Raw genomic sequence first — 24,258 nt, 5'->3', positions numbered from 1 at the left:
AGGAGAGAGCCTATAAAGTGGCCAAGAGCAGTGGGAAATCAGAAGATTGGGAAGGCTAAAAAAAAACGAACAGAGGCAACAAAGAGAGAAATAAGGAAGGAGAGGATCAAATATGAAGGTTGGCTAGCCAGTAATATTAGAAATGATAGTAAAAGTTTCTTTCAATACGAAAGAAACAAATAAGAGGCAAAAGTAGACATTGGGCTGTTCCAATTTTTATGCAGGAAGGCTAGTTATGGGAGGTAAGGAAATAGCTGAAGAACCTAATAAGTACTTTGCGTCAGTCTTCACAGTGGAAGACAGTTGTATTATCCCAACAATTAAGGAGTGTCGGGGAAGATTACAAAAGGGCCATTACAAAAGGGAAAATGCTAGAAAAGCTAAAAGATCTAAAAATTGATAAACCTCCTGGCCCCAGTGGGCTACATCCTAGAATTCTGAGGGAGGTGGCTGAGGAAATAATGGAGAGATTGGTTGTGACCTTTCAAAAGTCACTGGAGTCAAGGAAAGTTCAGAAGACTGGAAAATTGCTGCTATAACCCCCTTGTTCAAGAAAGGATCAAGACAAAAGATGGAAAATTATAACTGATTACCCTAACCTCGGTTGTCGGTACAATTCTAGAATCCATCGTTAAGGATGCGATTTTTAAGTTCTCGGAAGTGCAGGGTCAAATTAGAATAAGTCAGCATGGATTTCATAAGGGGAGGTCGTGCCTGACAAATTTGTTAGAATTCTTTGAAGAGGTAACAAGTAGGTTAGACCAGGGAAACCCAGTGGATGTTATCCATCTAGACTTCCAAAAGGCCTTTGATAAGGAGCCTCATGGGAGCTGCTGAGTAAGGTGAGGGCCCATGGTGTGCAAGGTGAGCTACTGCCATTGATTGAGGATTAAGCAAAAGTGAGGACTGCAGATGCTGGAGATCAGAGTCAAGATTAGAGTGGTGCTGGAAAAGCACAACAAGTCAGGCAGCATCTGAGGAGCAGGAAAATCGATGTTTCGGGCAACGGCCCTTCATCAGGAATTGAGGATTGGCTATCTGACAGAGGGCAGAGAGTTGGGATAAAAGGTTGTTTTTCGGAAAGGAGCTGGTGACAAATGGGGTCCCATAGGGTTCAGTGTTGGGGCCGTAGCTGTTCACTTTATATCTGAATGATCTGGATGAAAGGACAGGGGGCATTCTGGTGAAGTTTGCCGATGATACGAAGTTAGGCGGATAGGTAGATAGTACTGAGGAGGTGGGGAGGCTGCAGAAAGATTTAGACAGTTTAGGAGAGTGGCCCAATAAATTGCTGATGAAATTCAATGTGAGCAAATGTGAGGTCTTGCACTTTGGAAAAAACACAGCCATGGAGTATTTTCTAAACGGTGAGAAAATTCATAAAGCCAAAGTACAAAGGGATCTCAGAGTGCTAGTACATGATTCTCTAAAGGTTGACTTGCAGGTTGAGTGAGTGATTAAGAAAGCAAATGTAATGTTGTCATTTATCTCAAGAGGGTTAGAATATAAAAGCAGCAATGTGCTTCTGAGACTTTGCAAAGCTTTAGTTCGGCCCCATTTAGAACACTGTGTCTAATTTTGGGCCCAACACCTCAGGAAGGACATATTGGCACTGGAGCGTGTCCAGCGGAGATTCACATGGATGATCCCTGAATGGTAGGTCTAACATATGATAAATGGCTGAGGATCCTGGAATTGTGTTCATTGGAGTTTAGAAGATTAAGGGGAGATCTAATAGAAACTTAGAAGATAATACATGGCTTGGAAAGGGTGGATGCTGGGAAGTTATTTCCGTGAGGCAGGGAGACTAGGACCCATGGGCACAGCCTTAGAATCAGAACGGCTCAATTTCAAACAGAAATGAGGAGACATTTCTTCAACCAGAGAATGGTGGGCCTGTGAAATTCATTGCCACAGAGTGCAGTGCAAGCCAGGACGTTAAATGTCTTCAAGACAAAGATTGATAAATTCTTGATCTCGCAAAGAATTACAGGCTACGGGGAGAGTGTGTGTAAGCGAAGTTGAAATGCCATGATTAAATGGCGGAGTGGACTCGATGGGCTGAATGGCCTTACATCCATTCCTATGTCTTATGACCTTATGATCTAAAATATGACACTGAGTCACATTCGAGGGCAGCAGGCCAAATGTTTAGTCACAGAGATATGTTTGATGGAAAATCTTAAAGGAGAAACGAGGCATCAAGAGGAAGTGTGATTTAAGGAAGGAAAGCTGGAACTTTGAGCCCCAGCTGGTGGATATGTAGCTGCTGATGGTGGTGTAATTAAAATGGGGTATGCATGAGGTCATAATTGGTGAAGTCTCAAAGTCTCAGAGTTTTAGGACTGGAGTTATTTACAGAGTTAGGCATAGGCAAGATCAGCGATGATGTTGAAATGGCACACTAAATTGTTTAATATAATTTAATAGCCATTGAATGGGAGGATAATAAACTGTACATGTTCTAGAGCCACAGAGTCATATAGCATAGAAACAGACCCTTTGGTCCAACTCATCTGCACCAAGCAGATATCCCAAGCTGACCTAGTCACTTCTGCCAGCATTTGGCCTATATGCCTCTAAAACCCTTTATATAAATGACAAAAAGCAAGATGTACCACAATGTTCATAGAGTTGTAAAACTGTAGAGCTTGGAAAAAGATCCTTCAGTCCAACTCATCTATACCAACCAGATATCCTCAATTAATCTCGTCCCATTTGCCAGCATTTGGCCCATATCTCTCCAAACCCTTCCTATTCATATACCCATCCAGATGCCTTTTAAATATTGCAAATGTACGTGCCTCCATCACTTCCTGTGGCAGCTCATTCCATGCACAGACCACCCTCTGCGTGAAAAAGCTGCCCCTTAGTTCCCTTTTAAATCTTTCCCCTCTCACCTTAAACCTATGCTCTCTAGTTTTGGACTCCACTATCCTGGGGACAAGATCTTGACTATGTACCCTATTCATGCCCCTCATGATTTTATAAACCTCTTTAAGGTCACCTCTCAGTCTCTAATGCCCCAGGTAAAGTAGCCTCAGTCTATTCAACCTCTCCTTATAGCTGAAATCCTCCAACCCTGGCAACATCCTTGTAAATCTTTTCTGAATCCCTTCAAGTTTCACAACATTTTTCCTACATAAGGGAGACCAAAATTGCATGTTGTATTCCAAAATGGCCTAACCAATGACCCGTACAGCTGCAACATGACACCCCGGCTCCTATACTCAATGCACTGACCAATAAAGGAAAACATACCAAATGCCTTCTTCACTATCCTGTCTTTCTGGGACTACATTTTAAAGGAGGTATGAACCTGCACTCCAAGGTTTCTTTGTTCAGTAACAATTCTCAGGACCTTACCATTTAGTGTATAAATCTTACCCTGATTTGTCTTTCCAAAATGCAGCACCTCACATTTATCTAAATTAAACTCCATCTCTCACTCCTTAGCCCATTGGCACATCTGATCAAGATCACATTGTATGCTGAGGTACCTTCTTCGCTGTCCACTACACCTCCAATTTTGACCAGATATCCTAAATTGGCCTTGTCCTATTTGCCAGCATTTGACCCATATCCCTCTAAACCCTTCCTATTCATATACGCATCCAGATGCCTTTTAAATGTTCTAATTGTACCAGCTTCCACCACTTCTTCTGGCAGCTTATTCCGTACCCGTACCACCCTCTGTGTGAAAATGTTGCCTCTTATGTCCCTTTTATATCTTTCCCCTCTCACCTTAAACCTCTGGCCTTTAGTTTTGGATTTCTCCACATCAGACAAATATTTTATCTATTTATCCTATCCAAGCCCCTCATGAGTTTATAAACCTCCAAAAGGTCACCCCTCAGCCTTTGATGCTCCCTGGAAAACATCCTAAGCCTATTCAGCCTCTCCCTGTTGCTCAAACCCTTCTACTCCAGGAATATCCTTATAAATCTTTTCTGAACTCTTTCAAGTTTAACAACATCTTTCCTATGGCAGGGAGGCTAGAATTAAATGCAATATTCAAAAGTGGCCTAACCAATGTTTTGTACAGCTACAACATGATCTCCCAACTCATTTGATGTCTGAATGCTTTTAGCGAGTCATTGATTGCAAGTATTTTTCATTAACTTCTCTCAAAAACAATTCTGTTATAAACGTGCAAACACTTGAACCCTATCTCTATTCTTCATTGGGGTACTGACATGGAATGAAAGCAGCTCCATTTCCATTTAGGCCTTTACTAATGGTCCTTGAAATGTTCAGTTTATCATTGACTCCTACTGCCTGATTATTAATGCAGCCACCAATAACCCAATTTAATTATTTTCTCATCAATGTGATTGCCCCATTATCTAATGAAAAATGCTCATGTATTAACTTTTTCACAGGTTACTGTCCAGGCAACCTGCATTACTTTGACTGCAATGAGTGCTGATCGCTGCTATGCAACACTTTATGCGCTTAAATCGTTGCGTCATCGCACACCTAAGGTCGCCATGGTGGTCAGCATGTGCATTTGGATAGGTATATTCTGATTTAACACTGTGGATAACAGAGCACCTGTGCATTGTGTTTGAATATGTGAGGATTAACAGAACCAGGACAGTCATTTGGTAGTACAGAACCTGAATAAAGACAGTTTATCGAAGCTTTTCATCATTGCAAATTATCAGGACAATTTGCAAGAATAGCAATTCAAGAAGAAAACCCAACACATATTACATCAGAAGTGAGTGCCGATTGGTAACGGCCTTGCCATGTGGAATGCACAAATCAATTATAATTGACAGTTAACTGCCAAGCTTTGTTTAAATTTTAACCAGGCAGATTGACTCTGACTGGTCAGGGCATTGTTCTATGAAGCAAACCACTGAATGGCTGTTACTTATTCTATTGAATTGAAAAAGGCATAGTGGGTGTACTTGTTTTTTCTGTTTGTAAAAAACAGGGCCCTGTTTATTAATATATATATGGCTCCCAATGCATTTAATTGTGCCACTCTGCAACTCTGATTAACAACCCTAAACTGTTTGTCAGCATAATTCCTATGATGGTCAGGATTATTCACCTAACAATGTCCAGTTGAAAATCATGTCAGAAAGTTGAGTTCAATTTCAACAATGCCATGCATGCCCAAATCGATGGTATTGTGATGGGATCCTCACTTGGCCTAAAGCTCACAAACATATTTGTTGGATTCTTTGAGTATCATGTCTTCATTGGTATGACAAATGCCCCAGCCCCTGTATAGGCATGGTAAGTAGATGATATGTTTACTCTATTTGAATCCAGAGCTGCATGTACACATTTTCCAAATGGTGTAATTGGTGTCATTCTGTTCTCAAGTTCCTGTTTGAACATTCAAATACGATCCCATTTTGTGATAATAAAGCTAATTCATTCATTCATTCCTTGATGTCCTAATTGAAATATCAGCTGAGGATTCCCTATTTGCTTCAAATATACATTCACTGGTCCATCTATACATTCAGATTGCGACAGTTCCACATGCTATGTGATTGGCCTTTTTGGCAACCTTTTAAGCACGGGCCTAGTCATTCATTCAACCTGCGATCCTGATTCTGAAATATGGTGTAACAAAAACCATCCTGCAGGGTAATGGCGACCCTGATCAGATCATTTCTCGCTGTATATTGTACAAGCTCATGGAAGACGTTAAGGTGCTCACACTTTGATCTGAAAATTGCCCAGTTTACTTCACATTTCCTTTGAAGGGCGAGATATTTCATGAGTTGAGTGACAAGTGAAGTCAGCTGTTTCATGTTTCTACCATGCAGTAGCATCATAAATAGTGGATATCACTAACAGGGTGCTACCATCAAGCTGTAAAGATATTATGCCAGTTACCCAGTGAGTAATAGAATCATGAGTCATACAACATCAAAATAAACTCTTTGGTCCAACTAGTCCACTTTAACCAAGCTCGCAAACCAAACTAGTCCCACATGCCTACATATGGCCCATGTTTCTTCAAAGTTGAAAAGTTTGGCGCTGGAAAAGCACAGCCGGTCAGTGAGTTGTTGTTCAACTCCCCAATGTAGAGGAGATCACTTTAAGAGCAATGGACACAGTAGATGAGATGGTTGGATGTGCAGGAAAATCTCTGCCGAATGTGAAAAGATCCTTTGAGCCCTTGGACGGAGGTGAGGGGGGAGGTGTGGGTGTAGGTTTTCACATCTCCTGTGGTGGCAAAGGAAGGTGCTGGCTGTAGAGGGTGCATTGGTGGGGGATGTGGATCTAATGAGGGAGTCATGGAGGGAATAATCTCTGTGGAATGCAGGTGGGGTGGGGAGGGAATTATATCTCTGGTGGTGGGATCTGATTGTAGATAGGAGAAATGGCAGAGGACAATGCGCTGTAATCGGAGATTCGTGGGGTGGAAGGTGAGGAATGGAGTTCTATCCTTTTGGTGGTTGGAGGAGTGGAGATCAAGGGCAGAGGTGCAGGAAGTGGAGGAGATGTGGAGGACATTGTTGATCACGTGGAAGGGAAATTGTGGTCCTTGAAATAGGAGGCCATTTGGGATGTCCTAGAGTGGAATTGCTCCTTCTGAGGAGGTGGAGGAATTGGGACTAAGGGATCCCGTTTATACATGGAGGGAGCAGGGAAGTGGGGTGGAAGGAGGTGTGGTCCAGGTAGCTGTGGGAGCTAATGAGTTTGAAATAGATGTCCGTGTTAAATTGGTCACCTGAAATGTCGACCCTCTTGCTCCTTGGATGCTGCCTGACCTGATGTGCTTTTCCAGCAACACACCTTTCAACTCTGACGCTCCAGCATCTGCAGTCCTCACTTTCTCCCATATTTCTTCAAACTTTTCCTATTCATGTACTTATCCAAATGTCTTTTAAATGTTGTAACTGTACCTGCACCCGTCACTTCATCTGGCAGTTCATTCCATACGTGAACCACTCTCTGTGTAAAAACATTGCCCCTTATGTCCTTTTTAAATCTTTCTCTTCTCACTTAGAAATATGCCCCCTAGTCTTGAATTCCCCACTATAGATAAAAGATCCTTGCTGTTCACCTTATCTCTGCCCCTCATGATTTTATAAAACTCTGTAAGGTCACCCCTTAACCTCCTACACTCCAGTGAATAAAGTTTCAGCCTATCTTTATAACTCTAACCCTCCAATCCTGGCAGCATTCTTTTTTGAATACTCTCCAATTTAATAATATCCTTCCTATAGCAGTGTGACCTGAACTGCACATAGTACTCCAGAAGAAGCCCCCATGAATGTCCTGTACAACCTCAACATGACCTCCCAACTTCTATACTCCAATGTCAGAGCAAAGAAGCCAAGCATGCTAAATGTCTTCTTAACCAGCCTGTCCACATGTGATGCAAATTTCAAAGAATTATGTACCTAAAACCGTAGGTCTCTCTGTTCGACAAAACTACCCAGAGCCCTATCGTTAACTGCAGAAGTTCTGCCCTTGTTTGTTTTATAGAAATGCAATACCTTGCATTTATCCAAATTAAACTCCATCTGCGTAAAGTGGCAATTGAATTTTTGTGCCAGAGTGATGCCGGGTATGTAGGCTGTATGTTCCAAAAACCAGCAGATCATATCAAACATTATATCCTTTGGCTATTTACAAAAAGCAAGGTTAGACTTTACCCCAACCAGACTGCACTTACAAAACTTGCAACATAGTCTCCAACAGTGAATATAAATAGTAAAGAATGAGAAATGGATACAGGACTATAAGGTATAATACATGTCAGAGGTTCTAACACATTTGCACACCAAGCATCTCGAGCTAATGACAGTCTTGTATTGCTATCTTTGATGCATGTAGGATAATTGTTGGCCTCAGTAACATCAGTGCTTTTTGATTGTAGGTTCCTTGATTCTCTCTTTGCCAATTATCATGTACCAGAAGATTGAAAAAGGTTACTGGTATGGACCAAGAACATATTGTGCTGAGGCATTTCCATCAGATTTCCATCAGAAAGGCTTCATACTGTACCACTTCCTTGCTGTCTATCTTCTGCCTTTGCTCACCATCTCTTTGTGCTACTCCTTGATGTTAAAGAGAGTTGGACAACCTGTTGTTGAACCCATTGACAACAACTATCAGGTGTGTGCAAAATTTAATTCATTTCTCAAGCTAAACACCTAAAGGGAATTTTCATCGATAATTTGGTCTCTAGATGGCGTACCTTAGCCTTCGAAGGAAAGGAGGAACGTGGTAATAAAAGCGATGACTTATGTTTCGGCTGAGTTTTCTTTCTAAACGTGACAAGAACTATCATGTTTGCTTTCTAACTGGTCGTGTGCTGTCATTTTTTAAATCTGAAAACTGTTTCACCCGAAACTCAAACCTCACTATTGAATTTCATATTTGATCATGTCAGCTGAAATCTTTTATTAAAAGCAAACTGACATTACAAAGGGGAGTGGCCAGTGGTAACTTGCAACAATGATCGATGATTCACAAAATTGATCTTCGTATTCTCTGAGGGTTCAAGAAAGGTAAGTAAGCAAAGTTAACACAGCGGGAAGACCAGAGTGTTCTAAGTCTGCAACTTAGATTGCAATAAGAATGGTTAGACCTTCCATTGAAAACTTCAATCCAAAATGTAGAATTATTTTTTCAAAATCTTGGACACAAAGCTTCATGGGTAGTATAAGCTGGCTATAAAGATTTTTGTACAGCTGTAGTACCAATCAAAGGCTATCATGTTCCCAGGAAAACCAGTTTCAGCTTTGATTTGGAGGAGCCAATGTTGGACTGGGGTGGACAAAGCTAAAAATGACATAACACCAGGTTATAGTCCAACAGGTTTATTTGGAAGCACTAGCTTTCAAAATGCTGCTCCATCTTCAGGTGGCTGTGGACCAGAATCATACAAAGCTGGATTCAGCTTTGTAAGTCCTACAATAATCAGACATTATCATGTAGAAGGGTCAGAACCAGGCTAAACTGCTCCATTGTACAGGGGTAAGAAATTAATCTTCTTGTGCCTTGTATTAAAAGGATTGTAGAATTTTGTAGATTTACAGAGTAAAATTAATGGCAATATAAACCGAAAATGCTGGAATTATGACACAATCTGTGAAGAGAGGAACAGGATTAATGTTCCAGGTCAATAATCCTTAGAGGTAAAATTAAGGACAACATGGCCAAAGTTTCTTTATAATTTCAACTTTTTGCTTTACACAGTATGTTGAATGTGATTATCAAATCAAAAAGATAGATTTATAGTGATGAAATAAATGGATAGTTTCATAATCAGGCTATAGATAGTTAGATAGTCAGGCTTTCTTGAGGGAAATATTGATTTGATTGTCTCACTATTGAAGTTGGTTGGAGAAGAGGGTAGAGCAGATAGGTGGGAAGAAAGATGGATAGGTAGGACTGCTCAGGAGAGCGGTGCCGAGTTGGAAGGTTGGGACTAGCATAAAGTGGTGGGGGAGAGGAAGTAGGGAAACTGGTGAAATCCACATTGAAACGGTGTGGCCGGAGTGTCCCAAAGCAGAAGATGAGGCATTCTTCCTCCAGGCATCAGTGGTGAGAGTTTGGCGGTGGAGGAGGCCAAGGACTTGCATGTCCTTGGCGAAGATTGTGTAGCTGAAGATCTTCAGGGCAGAGGAGAGAACCTGAGGGGTACAGTGAGAGAGGGAACCACTAAGATCCTTATGAAGAGAGGAGGAGAACTTTTTCAAGGTATGCATCTTTGGAAGAGGCTTTGCAGTAAGGTTAAAATCAACTATAGAAAGTGAGGACTGCTCAACCAAGGACATGCAGGTCCAGGGCCTCCTTCATCTCCAAACCTTACCACCCAATGCCTGGAGGAAGAATGCCTCATCTTCCACTTTGGGACACGCCAGCCACATGAATCAATGTGGATTTCACCAGTTTCCCTATTTCCTCTCCCCCACCTTATGCCAGTCTCAACCTTCCAATTCAGCACCACCCTCTTGAACGGTCCTACCTGTCCATGAGAGAAAGTACGGCAGAAAACGGAGCAGCCAAACAACCACCAGAGATCACAGTAGTGTCAGGCAGTAGGACAAGACCAGGAAATATTGACAAAAAACCTGACAGAATGTATAGCAGACTCTGGTGGTAAACAAAGCTGCCAAAAGTCAGAGAGGATAGGTGCCTGTGTTAGGTGCACCAGACAGAGATCAGAGTGGGCAGATACTAGTGTTAAATGGGACCTACAGAAATGATGCCAAATGGTCTTGACCAATACATGAAATAGGCGGAGAAAAGTTTAACCTTCCTGACATTGCTCTGCAAGCTAACCTTGTTGTGAAGTCCTTCCACTGCCCAAGTTTTTTTGCCACACAGAGAACCTAAACCAGGCTGCACTATCTGCAACTGGCACTGATAATTTCAACCAGAGAAGATTTGTGAAGAACAAAGAACAAAGAAAATTACAGCACAGGAACAGGCCCCTCGGCCCTCCAAGCCTGCACAGATCCAGATCCCCTATCTAAACCTGGCGCCTATTTTTTAAGGATCTGTCTCCCTCTGCTCCCTGCCCATTCATGTATCTGTCTAGATACATCTTCAATGGTGCTATTGTGCCCACCGCTACCACCTCGGCTGGCAATGTGTTTCAGGCACCCACCACCCTCTGTATAAAGAACTTTCTATGCAAATCTCCCTTAAACTTTTCCCTTCTCATGTGGCACTCATGACCCCGAGTAACTGAAGAAATTGTGCTTCAATTCAAGGGGATAAGTCTTCATATGACTGATACAGTGCAGTTCATTGGCCAGAAAAAGACTTATTAAAAGACAAAGCCAAAGAGAATGCAGCGCTGCCTTTAAACTTCCCGCTGTGGCACTGGGGAGAGAATTGTCCTGCTCTAAGCCCCTTTACTGTTGAAGGTAGAGCCATTGTGACCGTTGCAAGCTCCCAACTCAAAAACTGAAAGGGAGAATGATTAAGTAATAGCCAGCAAATAAGAGACACCAAAAGAATATTTGAGGAATGCAGATATTATATTCAGTGCCGAAAAACAAATTTGAAGTTGGACACCATAGGAGAGGTGGCCACTCTTCAAGACTGTATAGTAACTGAAGTCCAAACTTCACCAGCCATCAACTATTTGATTTCGTGTTTCAGGAGGCATTCAACTGATGTTAATAGGACAGTTGATTGCTATGCTCCAATGCAAGGGGAGGGAAATTAGAGAAACATCCTACAACATTCATAATCAAGATTGTTCGCTACTGTTGTGGCATGGTGGCTCAGTGATTAGCACTGCTGCTTCACAGTGCGAGGGACCGAGGTTGATTCCATCCTTGGTTGACTGTCTGTCTGGAGTTTGCATGTTCTCCCTATGTCCATGTGGGTTTCTGCTGGGTGCTCCAGTTTCCTCCCTCAGTCCAAAGATGTTCAGGTTAGGTTCATTGGCCATGCTTAATTGCCCCATAGCGCCCAGGGATGTGCAAGCTAGCTGGATTAGCCATGGTAAATGCAGGGTTATGGGGATATAGTGGGGGCTAGATCTGGGCAGGATGCTCTTCAGAGGGTTGGTGCAGACTCGGTGGGCCGAATGGCCTCTTTCCACACTGTAGGGATTCTATGATTTGACAAGGTCCATGTGCTAGGCTGGTCCTGAAGATCAAATCACAAGGAATCCATGGTGATTTGGCAAGTTAGATATAAAGTTGGCTTTTCCATAGAAGACAGAGGGTAGTTCTGGAGGGGTGTTTTTCTGACTAGAAATCTGTGACCAGTGGTGTTTTGTGAGAATCAGTGCTGGGAGCCCTGAAATGATTTGGATGAAAATGTGGGTGGTCTGAATGGAAAGTTTACAAATGACACAAAAATTGATGGTGTTGTGGATCGTGAGGAAGGATATCAAAGGATGCAGTGGGATATAGACCAGCTGGAAAGGTGGAAGGAGAAATGCCAAGTGGAGTTTAATCTGGACAAGCATGAGATGATGCATTTTTGGGAGGGCAAATACAAGAGGAGAGTATGCAATAAATGGCAGAACCCTTGAGAGCGTCAACATATAGAGGGATCTTGGGGTCCAAGTTCCTAGTAAAAAGGAATACACAATAAACAGGAATGTATTGCGAGGGGTAGATGAAATGAGAGATCTTGGAGTGCACATGCATAGGTCCCTAAAAGTAGCAGCTCAGGTAGGTAAGGTTGTAAAGAAGACAAATGGAATGCTGACCTTCATCATTGGAAATATAGAATACAAAAGTAGGACTATAATAATGAAACTGTATAAAACACTGGTAAGGCTGGAGTATTGTGTGCAGTTCTGGTCACCACGTCACAGGAAGGATGTAATTGCTCAGGAGAAAGTACAGAGAAGTTATACTCCAGTATTATACTCTGGAGAGTTGTAGCTATGAGGAGAGATTGGTGAGGTTGGGGTTGTTTTCCTTGGAACAGAGACAGCTGAGGAGTGACATAATTGAGATATACAATTTAGATAGAATAGACAGTGGAAAACCTGTTTCTCTTGGCAGAGAGTTCAAAAACAAGGGGTCAGAGATTCAAGCTGAATGACAGAAGAATTAGAGGGAACATAAGGAAACTCAGTTTTTACACAGAGGGTGGTTGGCTATCTGGAATTCATTCCCCGAGTTGGTGGTGGAGTCAGAGACTCTAACGTCTTTTAGAAAGTACCTGGATCTGCACCTTAAACGCTGTCAGCTGCAGGGCTAAGTGCCATGAGTAGGAAGGTGGTTTAGACAGGCCAGCTGGGTGTCTTTGGTAAGGCGTGGACAAGATGGCCAAACGGCCTCTTTCTATTCTGTATTATTTCTATGCTACTAGGAGGCATGGGTTTAAGGTGAAAGGAGGAAAGCTTTTTTACACAGAAGGTGGTAGGTACCTGGAACCTGCTGCCTGGGAAGGAACTAGAAGCAGATATGATAGCAAAATTCAAGAGACATTTACAGATACATGAGCAGACAGAGAATAGAGGAATATAGAGCACATGCATACATGCTCTTTTTCCTATCCGGGAGCAGCAGGAGACAGAGCGGAGGTGACATTGGGACCAGGAGGTTGCTGGGAAGGTAATTGAACAGTATAAATATTTACCTTCGAAGCCAATGGCCTTTTTCCTGTCCGGGAGCAGCAGGAGACAGAGCAGAGGTGACTTTGGGACAAGGAGGTTGCTGGGAAGGTAAGGACTTAGTATGTATATATTTGGGCAGTGACTAAACCCGAGATACTACACATATAGTATCTCCCTCCCACCCTCTCCTCTAACCAGAAGAAAAGGACTCTGGAAGCTAAGGCTTTTTCTTTTCTTTTATATATTTAAGTGCATTGCTGGTATCAGTTAGTTGAATTAAAGCTAAGGCTTACAATGGCAGGGGACCTCAGACCTGTGGCATGTGCCTCTTACTTGATGTGGGAGCTCAGGGACGTGGCTGAAGTCCCTGACCCTTACACTTACAAGAAGTGTGTCCAGCTGTAGCTCTTGCTTGACCGTGTGATGGCTCTGGAGCTGCGGATGGACTCACTATGGAGCATCCGCAATGCTGAGGAGGTCGTGGATAGCATGTTTAGTGAACTGATCACACAGCAGGTTAGAATTGCTGAGGGAGATGTGAATGGGTGACCAAAAGGCAGAGAAAGAGCAGGAAGGCAGTACAGATGTCCCCTGTCGTCATCTCTCTCCAAAACAGATATACCATTTTGAATACTGTTGGGGGAGATGGTTCACCAGGGGAAGACAGCAGTTGCCAGGATCATGGCATTGTAGCAGGTTCTGCTGTTCAGAAGGGCGGGAAAAAGACTCATAGGGCCATAGTCATTGGGGATTCTATTGTAAGGGGAGTAAATAGGTGGTTCCGTGGCTGAAAACGAGACTCCCCGATGGTATGTTTCCTCCCAGTTGCTCAGGTCAGGGATGTCACCGATTGGCTGCAGAGCATTCTGAAAGGGGAGGATGAACAGCCAGTTGTCGTGGTACACATTGGCATCAATAATTTAAGTAAAAAATGAGATGTGATCCTGAAAGCAGAACTGAGGGAGCTATTGAGAAGTTAAAGATGAGGTCCTCAAAGGTAGTGATCTCAGGATTGCTCTCAGTGCCACATGCTAGCCAGCGTAGAATAGCTTGAGGGATGGTGTAGAAGGGAGGGGTTCAGATTTGTGGGACATTGAGACCAGTTCTGGGAAAGGTGGGACTATTACAAATTGGATGATCTACAACTGAACCAGACTGGAACTAATGTCCTTGGGGGAATTTTCACTACTGCTGTTGGGGAGGGTTTAAACTAATGTGGCAGGGGGCTGGGAACCAGAAGAAAAGACTAGTAGACAGTGAGGTGGAAACTAAAGACTGTAAGGAACAAGATCATGAAGTTAGCATTACCAAGGGGAAGATTAGGCAGCGAGCAGATGAATGCAAAATAATTAGTGCGCCGAAGTGCATATGCTTTAATTCAGGGAGTATAATGGGTAAGGCAGATGAACTTAGGGCTTGGATTGGTGCCTGGGAGTATGACATTATTGCGATCACAGAGACTTGGTTGAAGGAAGGGTATGATTGGCAACTAAATGTTCCAGGATATAGATGTTTCAGGCAGGACAGCGAGGGAGTAAAATTGTGGGAGGAGTTGCATTGCTGGTCAGGGATGATATCAAAGCTGTGCCAAAGGAGGGCAATATGGAGGGCTTGAGTAGTGAGGCACAATGGGTAGAGCTGAGAAATAAGAAGGGTGCAGTTACATTGTTGGGGCTAAACTACATGTCTCCCATCAGTGAGCATGAGGTGAAGAACAAATAGGTAAACAGATTATGGAAAAATGTAGATGCAACAGGGTGATGGTGATGGGAGATTTTAATTTTCCTGACATTGACTGGGATACACTGAGTGTCAGAGGTCTGGTTGGGGCAGAATTTGTAAGGAGCATCCAGGAAAGTTTTCAACGTTCAACGAGGGAAGGGGCCATATTGGACCTGGTGTTGGGAAATGAGCCAGGTCAGGTGGTAGAAATTGTAGTGGGGGATTTCTTTGGGAACAGCGACCGCAATTCTGTGAGTTTTAGAATACTCGGGTACAAAGATGAGAGTGGTCCTTAGGGAAGAGTACTAAACTGGGCCAAGGCCAATTATATCAAAATTCATCAGGAGCTGGGAAATGTGGATTGAGGGCAGCTATTTGAAGGGAAGTCCACATTTGAGATGTGGGAGGCTTTCAAAGATTGGTTAAAGATAGTGCAGGATAGGCATATCCCTTTGAAAACAAGGGATAGGATGGGCAAGATTCATGAACCATGGACAACAGGAGAAATTGTGCAACTAACCAAGAGGAAAAAGGAAGTATACATAAGGTCCAGGCAGCTAAAAAACAGAACGGGCCCTGGAGGAATATTGGGAGAGTAGAACCAGTCTTAAATGAGGAATCAAACAGGCTAAAAGGGATCATGAAATAACTTTAGCAAGCAGAATTAAGGAGAATCCAAGGCCTTATATTCATATATAAGAGGCAACAGAGTAACTAGGGAAAGGGTTGGTCCACTAAAGGATAAGGAAGGAAAGTTGTGTGTCGAACCTGAGAAAATATGTGAGATTTGCATCAGTGTTCATGGAGGAGAGGAACATGATGAATGTTGAGATTAGAGATAGAAGTTTGATAACTCTGGATCATATTGACATAAGGAGGGAGGATGTGTTGGGTAGGCTAAAGGATATTAAGATGGCCAAATCCCCAGGATCGGATGGGATCTATCCCAAGTTGCTGATGGAGGCGAAAGAGTAAATAGCTGAGGCCCTGACAGGTATCTTTATAGTTTAGATTAGAGTGGTGCTGGAAAAGCACAGCAGATCAGGCAGCATCCGAGAACAGGAAAATTGACGTTTCAGGCAAAAGCCCTTAGCATCCTTAAACACAGATGAGGTGCCGGAGGACTGTAGGGTTGCTCATGTTGTCCCCCTTTTCAAGAAGGTATTAGGGATACTCCAGGTAACTATAGACCACTGAGCCTGACATCAGTGGTGGGAAGTTGCTGGAGAAAATATGGAGGGATTGGATCTATTTATATTTGGAAGAGAATGGGCTTATCAGTGATAGGCAACGTGGTTTTGTACGGGAACTTCATGTCTTACCAACTTAATAAGAGTTCTTTGAGGAAGTGACCAAGTTGATAAATGAATGGCTGTAGATGTCATGTACATGGACTTTAGTAAGGTGTTTGATAAGGTTCCCCATGGTAAACTAATGGAGAAAGTGAAGTCACATTGTGTATGGAGTGTTCTAGCTAGGTGGATAAAGAACTGGTTGAGCAACAAGAGACAGGGTAGTAGTTGAAGGGAGTTTCTTGAAAAGAAGAAAGGTGACCAGTGGTGTTCCACAGGGGTCAGTATTGGGGCCACTGTTGTTTGTGATATACATACAATATCTGGAAGACGGCATTGGTGGTCTGATCAGTAAGTTTGCAGATGATACGAAGATTGGTGGAGTAGCTGTCAGAGAATACAGGAGGATATAGATAGACTGGAGAGTTGGACGGAGAAGTGGCAGATGGAGTACAATCCATGCAAATGTGAGGTGATGCATCTTGGAAGCTCTACTTCTAGAGTGAACAACACTGTAAAAGGAAGAGCCTTGGAAAAAGTTGATGGGAAAAAACAAAGGGTTGTATAAATAGCATGAGCAAGTACTAAGCAGGACCAAATGAGCTGTGAATGCTCTTTTCTCAGTCCTTCTTTAGTTGTCAATTGGTCTAATCAGATCCTTGATTTCACAATTTGAATTTGGTATAATTGTCTTTTGAGATTGCAATACTAACATGTATCTGTTTTCAACCAGGTTCAACATTTGTCTGAAAGAACAGTAGCAATGAGAAGCAAGATTTCTAAAATGGTGGTGGTAATTGTGCTCCTGTTTACAATCTGTTGGGGACCCATCCAGCTCTTCATCCTGTTCCAGGCATTTTATCCAAATTTCCAGGCCAACTACGTGACCTACAAGATCAAGACTTGGGCTAACTGCATGTCATATGCCAACTCCTGCATCAATCCCATTGTTTATGGTTTTATGGGAGCAAGCTTTAGGAAGTCCTTTAAGAAAGCCTTCCCATTCATGTTTAGCCGGAAAGTAAGGGACACCAACATGACTTCTGGAAGTGGCAATGCAGAAGTGTAGTTTGTCACTGCATAATCTTAATTGTTATAGAATGTCATGAATGACCCCCCAACCACAAGGGATGGACTCAGCTTTCTCCAGTTTCCTCATTTCCCCTCCCCCCACCTTGTCAAAGTCCCAACCTTCGAACTCAGCACCATCTTCCTAATCTGCAATCTTCTTCCTGACCTCTCTGCCTCCACCCCCACTCCGGCCTATCACCCTCACCTTAATCTCCTTCCACCTATGGCGGGCGGCATGGTGGCACAGTGGTTAGCACTGCTGTCTCACAGTGCCTGAGACCCGGGTTCAATTCCCGACTCAGGTGACTGACTGTGTGGAGTTTGCACGTTCTCCCCATGTCCGCATGGGTTTCCTCCGGGTGCTCCGGTTTCCTCCCACAGTCCAAAGATGTGCGGGTCAGGTGAATTGGCCATGCTAAATTGCCCGTAGTGTTAGGTAAGGGGTAAATGTAGGGGTATGGGTGGGTTGCACTTCGGCGGGTCGGTGTGGACTTGTTGGGCTGAAGGGCCTGTTTCCACACTGTAAGTAATCTAATCTAATCTATCGCATTTCCAATGCCCCTCCCCCAAGACCCTCCTCCCTACCTTTAATATTAGTCTGCTTGGCACACTTTCCTCATTCCTGAAGAAGGGCTCACGCCCGAAATGTCGATTCTCCTGTTCCTTGGATGCTGCCTGACCTGCTGCGCTTTTCCAGTAACACATTTTCAGCTCTGATCTCCAGCATCTGCAGTCCTCACTTTCTCCATGAATGAACATGGTTAAAGATATGAAAGCAAATTTGTTTGGCCCACAAAATTCCTGGAAAATATACCCTCAGTAAGCATTAAGAAAAATATTATGAAGCTTGAACTACCATTAGGTTTTGTACTTAGAGTTAATGTTTGTGTAAAGTGTGAGAATAGTGTTTTTGTTTGTGTTTATGTTTAACAACACTTAACACGGTGTTAATGTTTAACAAATCCATTCTCCAAGAAGTGACTCAACAGACCAAGAAAGGTTTTCTTATTGGTAGTTTCCATCTACATTTTAAAGAATTCTAAATCCAAGGACAATATTTCTTGAAAAACACATTACAAATGGCTCAGTTATACTTTAAGTCTTTTTGATGTTAAAACACTTTTGTGTGAAGATTTTTTTCAGTGGGATTTTAGGAACTGGAATGTTTTTCCAGTGATGTTCTGAAGGACTCAGTGCTACTTCCTATATAGTTTATAGTATGTAACTGATGATTTGGTTTTAAATAAAGGAGGATGATTAAGAAGTTTACATCTAACTTAAAAATTACCTGTAAGGTTGACTATGAAAACAAAGGCACCAGACTCAAGGGAGATTTCAGTGGTCTAGTCAGGTGGGTGAGAAAGGCTTCAAATGCAATTTAGTTCAGAGAAGTGTGAGGAAATGAAAGGAAAGGACATATATAGGACGGTAAGATACTAAGAAATCCAGTGTCTTCCCACTGATCTATGAAGATAAGCTGGTTAAGAAGGTAGGAGATAAAGCATAATAGTGGGGAATGTATGCATAATTATGCAAAACATTAGTTTGGGTCAGAGCGTATCACTTGTAGTTCTAGTCACCACATTGTAAGAAGGATGTAATTACACTAAGGATGATACAGAAGAGATTTACAAAAATGCCAGAATTGGAGAACTATAGCTTTAAGGAAAGATTGGATAGGTTGGAATTATCTTTGGAATAGAGGAAGGTAAGAAGTTGTGCAATTTGTGAACACGCTGGTTTGGGTAAATAGTAAGAAATCAATATTCAGTTACGAAGGTCTAATGTGGAAGGATTAGGGGGATATTGTTCTCCTTTACCAGTCATTAAATATATTTGGATGTGCATTTGATGTAATGTAATGTACAGATCTACAGATCAAGATCTGTGAGTGAAATTAGATTAAACAGCTCTCTATCAGCAGGTATCGACACGATGGGTCAAAGGACCACCTGCTGCACCGTGGATTTTCTGCTTCAGTGACATTTATATTTCAGCATTGAAAAATATCTTAAGGTCTCAACAAATCTCAACAAACTCGCACCACAAGCGCAACAGCCTTCACTTATGTAGCATCTTTAATGTAGCAAAATGACCCAAGGCACGTCCCAGAGACATTATCAAACACTGGGAGAAAGTGAGGATTGCAGATGCTGGAGATCAGAGTCGAGAGTGTGGTGCTGGAAAAGCACAGCTGCCAGGCAGCATCTGAGGAGCAGGAGAATCGATGTTTCAGGCAAGAGCTCTTCATCAGGAAACCTATGTAGGGAGTTTTGTGAACAGATGATTAAAAAAATGCTTAATTGTAGTCCGACGGAGGGCTGCTGAAATGCCCTCACAATTAGAGCTTCAATAGTGGAACAGTTGAGGGAGAAAGGACAAAGGATGGCAACAGACAGCTATGGTGGACAGCAAAGAATTTCCCCAGGGAGATGTGAATACATGAGCTAATCTGGCATTCTCAATCCAAATAAGGAGATGTTGGAATATCAAGTAGAAGCTTGTTCAGAATAGATTTTAAGAAGGTCTTGAAGGAAGAGAGACAGAGGACGGAATCTTATAGTTTTTGGTGAAGTATGAGCTTTCATGAGAACCTGCATGATTTCTCATCATATGTTACCAAGCATGCTCCATGAATTATTTACTGCCAATAGGCAGATATTTGGTGAAGGACTGGCATCTCTTGTACTTGTGCCATTCTTGAATGGCTACTGGACAAGTGTTAGCAGTTTGACATTGCCTATCACCAGCATCATCATGGCACAACAGTCACTAAGCCGTGGCTTATAGCCAGCATGGCAGACACTCGTGCATATAACCCTATACTTTTTACCTGCACGCATAACCCTAAAGTCTTACCCTAGTCACTGTTTAACTACCAGGCCACATAGCCAACCTGTCTTTAGCTACATCCCATCTAAACACAGTCTCTAAGTTACTTCGACTCTGTCCCTATTACACATTGGGGACCTGCATCTTGTCATTGTCCAGTAAGGGAACATCACATACAGGGGACTAATCAACCATTTCGAAAGATGAGCTTTTGTTTCCAGCCAGCAAAAGTGAACACAAAAGAAATTAATAGAGGCTGCAGTCCATGCCCTCAAGGCAAATGAAATGTGAGCATTTTGACCAACAGCAGTTTTACATTTGGTGATGATCTGCTGCATCCAGCTCTCATCTCCAGGAACCAGGTGTCAGTGAGGTGCTGTCTGGCTGGTAGCAGCTGACACAGCTGAGCTCTGTCATGTACAAAGAGAGCCTTATCCTCCCCAGGGGCTTCTCCTTCCTCCTCTTCGGAAGACTGGTTCCATTCCCCCAGTTCCTCAGCACATCACCTCTTTGCATGCTCAAATTTGCAGAGCCACAGAATGCCACCATGATGCAGCTCATCCTGACTGGACAGGGCCCCCAGAGCTGCTCAAGAAGTGGAACCGTATCTTCAGCAGCCCTATTGTCAAAATGTACCTGCTGTGATCCAGTTAAGGGATTGTCCAATGGTATCATTAGTTAAGGCCACAATGGGTAACTTCTGTCCATCAGTAACTAGCCTTGTAAGGTTTTCGGATCCTCAAACGCAACAGGTCCAGGAGAGTGCTCCAGGGTGTAGGAGTAGGAGTAGTGACAGCTGCCAATGTCTACTGAGAGTCCTGAGCCTGGTCATTGATGGGGCGTTGGTCACTGCCAAAGCCACCACCCCACATAGCGGACCATACCCTCTGATGCTACTTTGCATACACTCCATACACCTTTGGTTTCCCCACCAGCGTCTACAAAATGCCTGTTTCCAAGCCCCCAGTCTTGACTTCCTCATCCTTTATGGCTGTAATACACCACTGCTCTGACAAGCCTCCCTTGCACCCTCCTGAAAGATGAATGGACTGACTCCCAGGAATGTATTTGCTCCAGACCTCTGACTTTGAGAGTAGTCCTTAGACCATGACCAGATGCTAGACTGCTGTCTTTGCAGCTCCCTGTTTGATGACACCTGATTTCCCTGCTTACTGGTTCTGCTCTGAAGGGAATCACCATTGCCAATTCTCCAACTGTGGTTGGATATATCCTCTGATCATGTGTGCCTCAATTGGCTAACTGACTGTGGCCAAGCCTCTGGAGGGAATGAAGATGAAGCCCCTGAATGACAGCAGCCACCACCCTAACCCTCCAAATGATTGGGCTGTGGACTACCTACCACCAGTTTCTGACATGAATTAATTTAGGTTTATTGTCACATGCACTCATATAATTGCAGTGAAAGGTTTACAAATTTGTCACTTACGCTGCCATCTTAGGTACAAGGTACCCAGGTAAAGGATCTTAGCAATAAATCGGAAAAATAAAGAGAAAGACGTCTGGCATTACAGCCCTTTGCACCATCTTAGGTACAAGGTGCCTGGGTAGAAAATCTTTGGAATAAATTAGAAAAATAACAATATTTTTAAAAGTTCAGCACTACAGACCTTCAAGCAGACTGTGCTGGGCCTTGCCTCCAGACCGGGCCAGGTAAAAACAATGACTGCAGATGCTGGAAACCAGATTTTGGATTAGTGTTGGAAGAGCACAGCAGTTCAGGCAGCATCCGAGGAACTGCTGTGCTCTTTCAGCACCACTAATCCAAAATCCAGACCGGGCCAGGCCTTGTCTCCAGACAGTGCTGAGCCTTGCCTCCAGATAGGGCCAGGCCTTGCCTCCAGACAGTTCTGGGCCTTGTCTCCAGAACAGGCCATGCCTTGCCTCTAGATAGCACTGGGCCTTGCCTCCAGAACAGGCCAGGCCTTGCATCCAGATTGCGCTGGGCCTTTACTCCAGATAGTACTGGGCCTTGCCTCCAGACCAGGCCAGACTTTGACTCCAGAACGGGCCAGATCTTGCCTCAAGACCACACTGGGCCTTGCCTCCACATGGGGCCAAACTTGGGGCTGCTTGTGCTCGCTGCTGCTGCAGATGCCAGGGTACCTCACTCTCCATCATGCTGGGCTCACGTGTCCCGCGATGTCTCCATTACACTGCACTGCTCAAACTTACTCTCCACAGAAAGTAAATAGATTAAAGTAAGAATTAAAAAAAAACAGGCAGAGAAGAGTAAAAGCAGATGGAGTGGATGAGTTCCAGGTAGGAGCCCATATGCAGCAGTGCTATTCTGCTGTCATTTTCAGTGTTGCTGCTTGGTTAAATGAATGTACTGTGCAAGCAGCTGGCATGAGCTGTAGGTGTTATGTAGATGTCTCAGTGCACCCCACAGCAAGATGTTCGCTGCCTACTTCCATCACCAGATCCATACTGAAAAGTCACCTCCCTGAGTGTCTATGCTAAAGAGCATGTCAATATGCCCAACATACTGAAAGTTTTTGGTTCTGGCTCAAATGTCAACATGCTAACAGGCGTAGCATGACAAAGCAATGGATGCTGTGCTGAAAATGTGTTGCTGGAAAAGCGCAGCAGGTCAGGCAGCATCCAAGGAACAGGAAATTCGACGTTTCGGGCATAAGCCCTTCATCAGGAATGGATGCTGTGAACAAGGTGAAGTGAGCATGCTGTTAGGGAGTAAGTGAACAGCCCTGAGAAGTAATGTGTGAGCTGGTGCCTCTGCTTGCAGCAACCTTTCAATGCTAGTTGCTAGTGCTCCCAGCAATGGAAGTCTGTGCATCCTGAGCATCTTGCAAGTACATTGTAAAAGTGCCATAATGGTTGTGAGAGGTTTATGAAGGTTATAAGCCAATGTCCATGATTGAGGGCTAACTGTTGCTGGTACCTGTGAATCATGTGCTGAGATAATGTTTTTAATGGTGAGCAACATTTGTTAGGAATTTGAAAGCGTGTACTGTACCTTTAAGAGAGTGAAAACTGGCAAGCACCTGTCATGTGACTGACTAGCAGGCATAGAGTGTACTGGAGAATTGAAAGTTGTAACCTTTGGCTGCAACCTAGATACCTCAATTGTTTTCATAGCAGTTTGAATTGAACCAAGCAGTTTAAATTATGCCCCAGGATACTAAAACCTAATTGAACTTGAACTTTACTGTTTTGACAATAGTAAATTGAACCAATGAGATGATCAAATGTTTGGGGTATAAAAAGCAGAAAGAACACCACCTGCCATTGTCAGACAGACTGTCCTAAAACGCTCTCTATCAAAGGTACCTTTTTCACATGAAAACTCAATGCAGCAGAAGACCGAGATGACCCAGAAAGATCTACAAACAGAGGAAGATTGACACCGGAGACAACAGCCACTGTCTGGTTTTGAAAATTGAGTTGCTATAAATTTAATAGGAGCTTTATTGGAACAGAATATTGTTATAGAGTGTGAGGTAGATAACAGAGCTTTTAATAGAAAGGAGGCTTAGAGTTGTAAATAGTTGTTGTTTAATGCTCACTTTAGAATAAAATTGATATTTGTTATTCAATAGTGTAATCTGGGTGTTCTCTGTTCTACTTTAACAGATTATGAGGTGGGGTAAACTTTTCTGTGTGTTTGGTTTAATTAGCAGAAAGGTTTTCGCCGTGTCATAACAACGTAAAAGTTGAAGTTCTAAATTGGTGAAAGGCCAATTTTGACGGTATTAGTCAAGAACTTTTGAAAGCTGATTGGAAGCAGATGTTCACAAGTAAAGGGACGGCTGGAAAATGGGAAGCCTTCAGAAATGAGATAACAAGAATCCAGGGAAAGTATATTCCTGTCAGGGTGAAAGGGAAGGCTGGTAGGTATAGGGAGTGCTGGATGACTAAAGAAATTGAGGGTTTGGTTAAGGAAAAGAAGAAAGCATATGTCAGGTATAGACAGGATAGATCGAGTGAATCCTTAGAAGAGTATAAAGGAAGTAGGAGTATACTTAAGAGGGAAATCAGGAGGGCAAAATGGGGACATGAGATAGTGTTGGCAAATACAATTAAGGAGAATCCATAGGGTTTTTACAAATATATTAAGGACAAAAGGGTAACTAGGGCGAGAATAGGGCCCCTCAAAGATCAGCAAGGTGGCCTTTCTGTGGAGCTGCAGAAAATGGAGGAGATACTAAATGAATATTTTGCATCAGTATTTACTGTGGAAAAGGATATGGAAGATATAGACTGTGGGGAAATAGATGGCAACATCATGCAAAATGACCAGATTACAGAGGAGGAAGTGCTGGATGCCTTGAAATGGTT

General features: G+C 43.1%; 1 protein-coding gene across 1 annotated transcript in view; it reads left to right on the top strand.

Annotated features, from left to right (window-relative positions):
- The window catches only part of kiss1ra (KISS1 receptor a), a 30,404-nt gene extending 13,297 nt beyond the window's left edge, over positions 1-17,107 (top strand). Inside the window, exons 3-5 of the mRNA XM_060829877.1 lie at positions 4,383-4,518; positions 7,859-8,097; positions 16,772-17,107. Coding sequence (XP_060685860.1) covers positions 4,383-4,518; positions 7,859-8,097; positions 16,772-17,107 — 711 coding nt within the window. The remainder of the gene's footprint in view (positions 1-4,382; positions 4,519-7,858; positions 8,098-16,771) is intronic.
- The last annotated feature ends 7,151 nt before the right edge of the window (positions 17,108-24,258 follow it).

This window comes from Hemiscyllium ocellatum, chromosome 9 (assembly GCF_020745735.1).
Source record: "Hemiscyllium ocellatum isolate sHemOce1 chromosome 9, sHemOce1.pat.X.cur, whole genome shotgun sequence".
In the NCBI taxonomy this organism is placed as follows: domain Eukaryota; kingdom Metazoa; phylum Chordata; class Chondrichthyes; order Orectolobiformes; family Hemiscylliidae; genus Hemiscyllium; species Hemiscyllium ocellatum.
The sequence above is the reverse complement of the archived record's forward strand: the minus strand, read 5'-3'. Positions and strand labels throughout refer to the sequence as shown.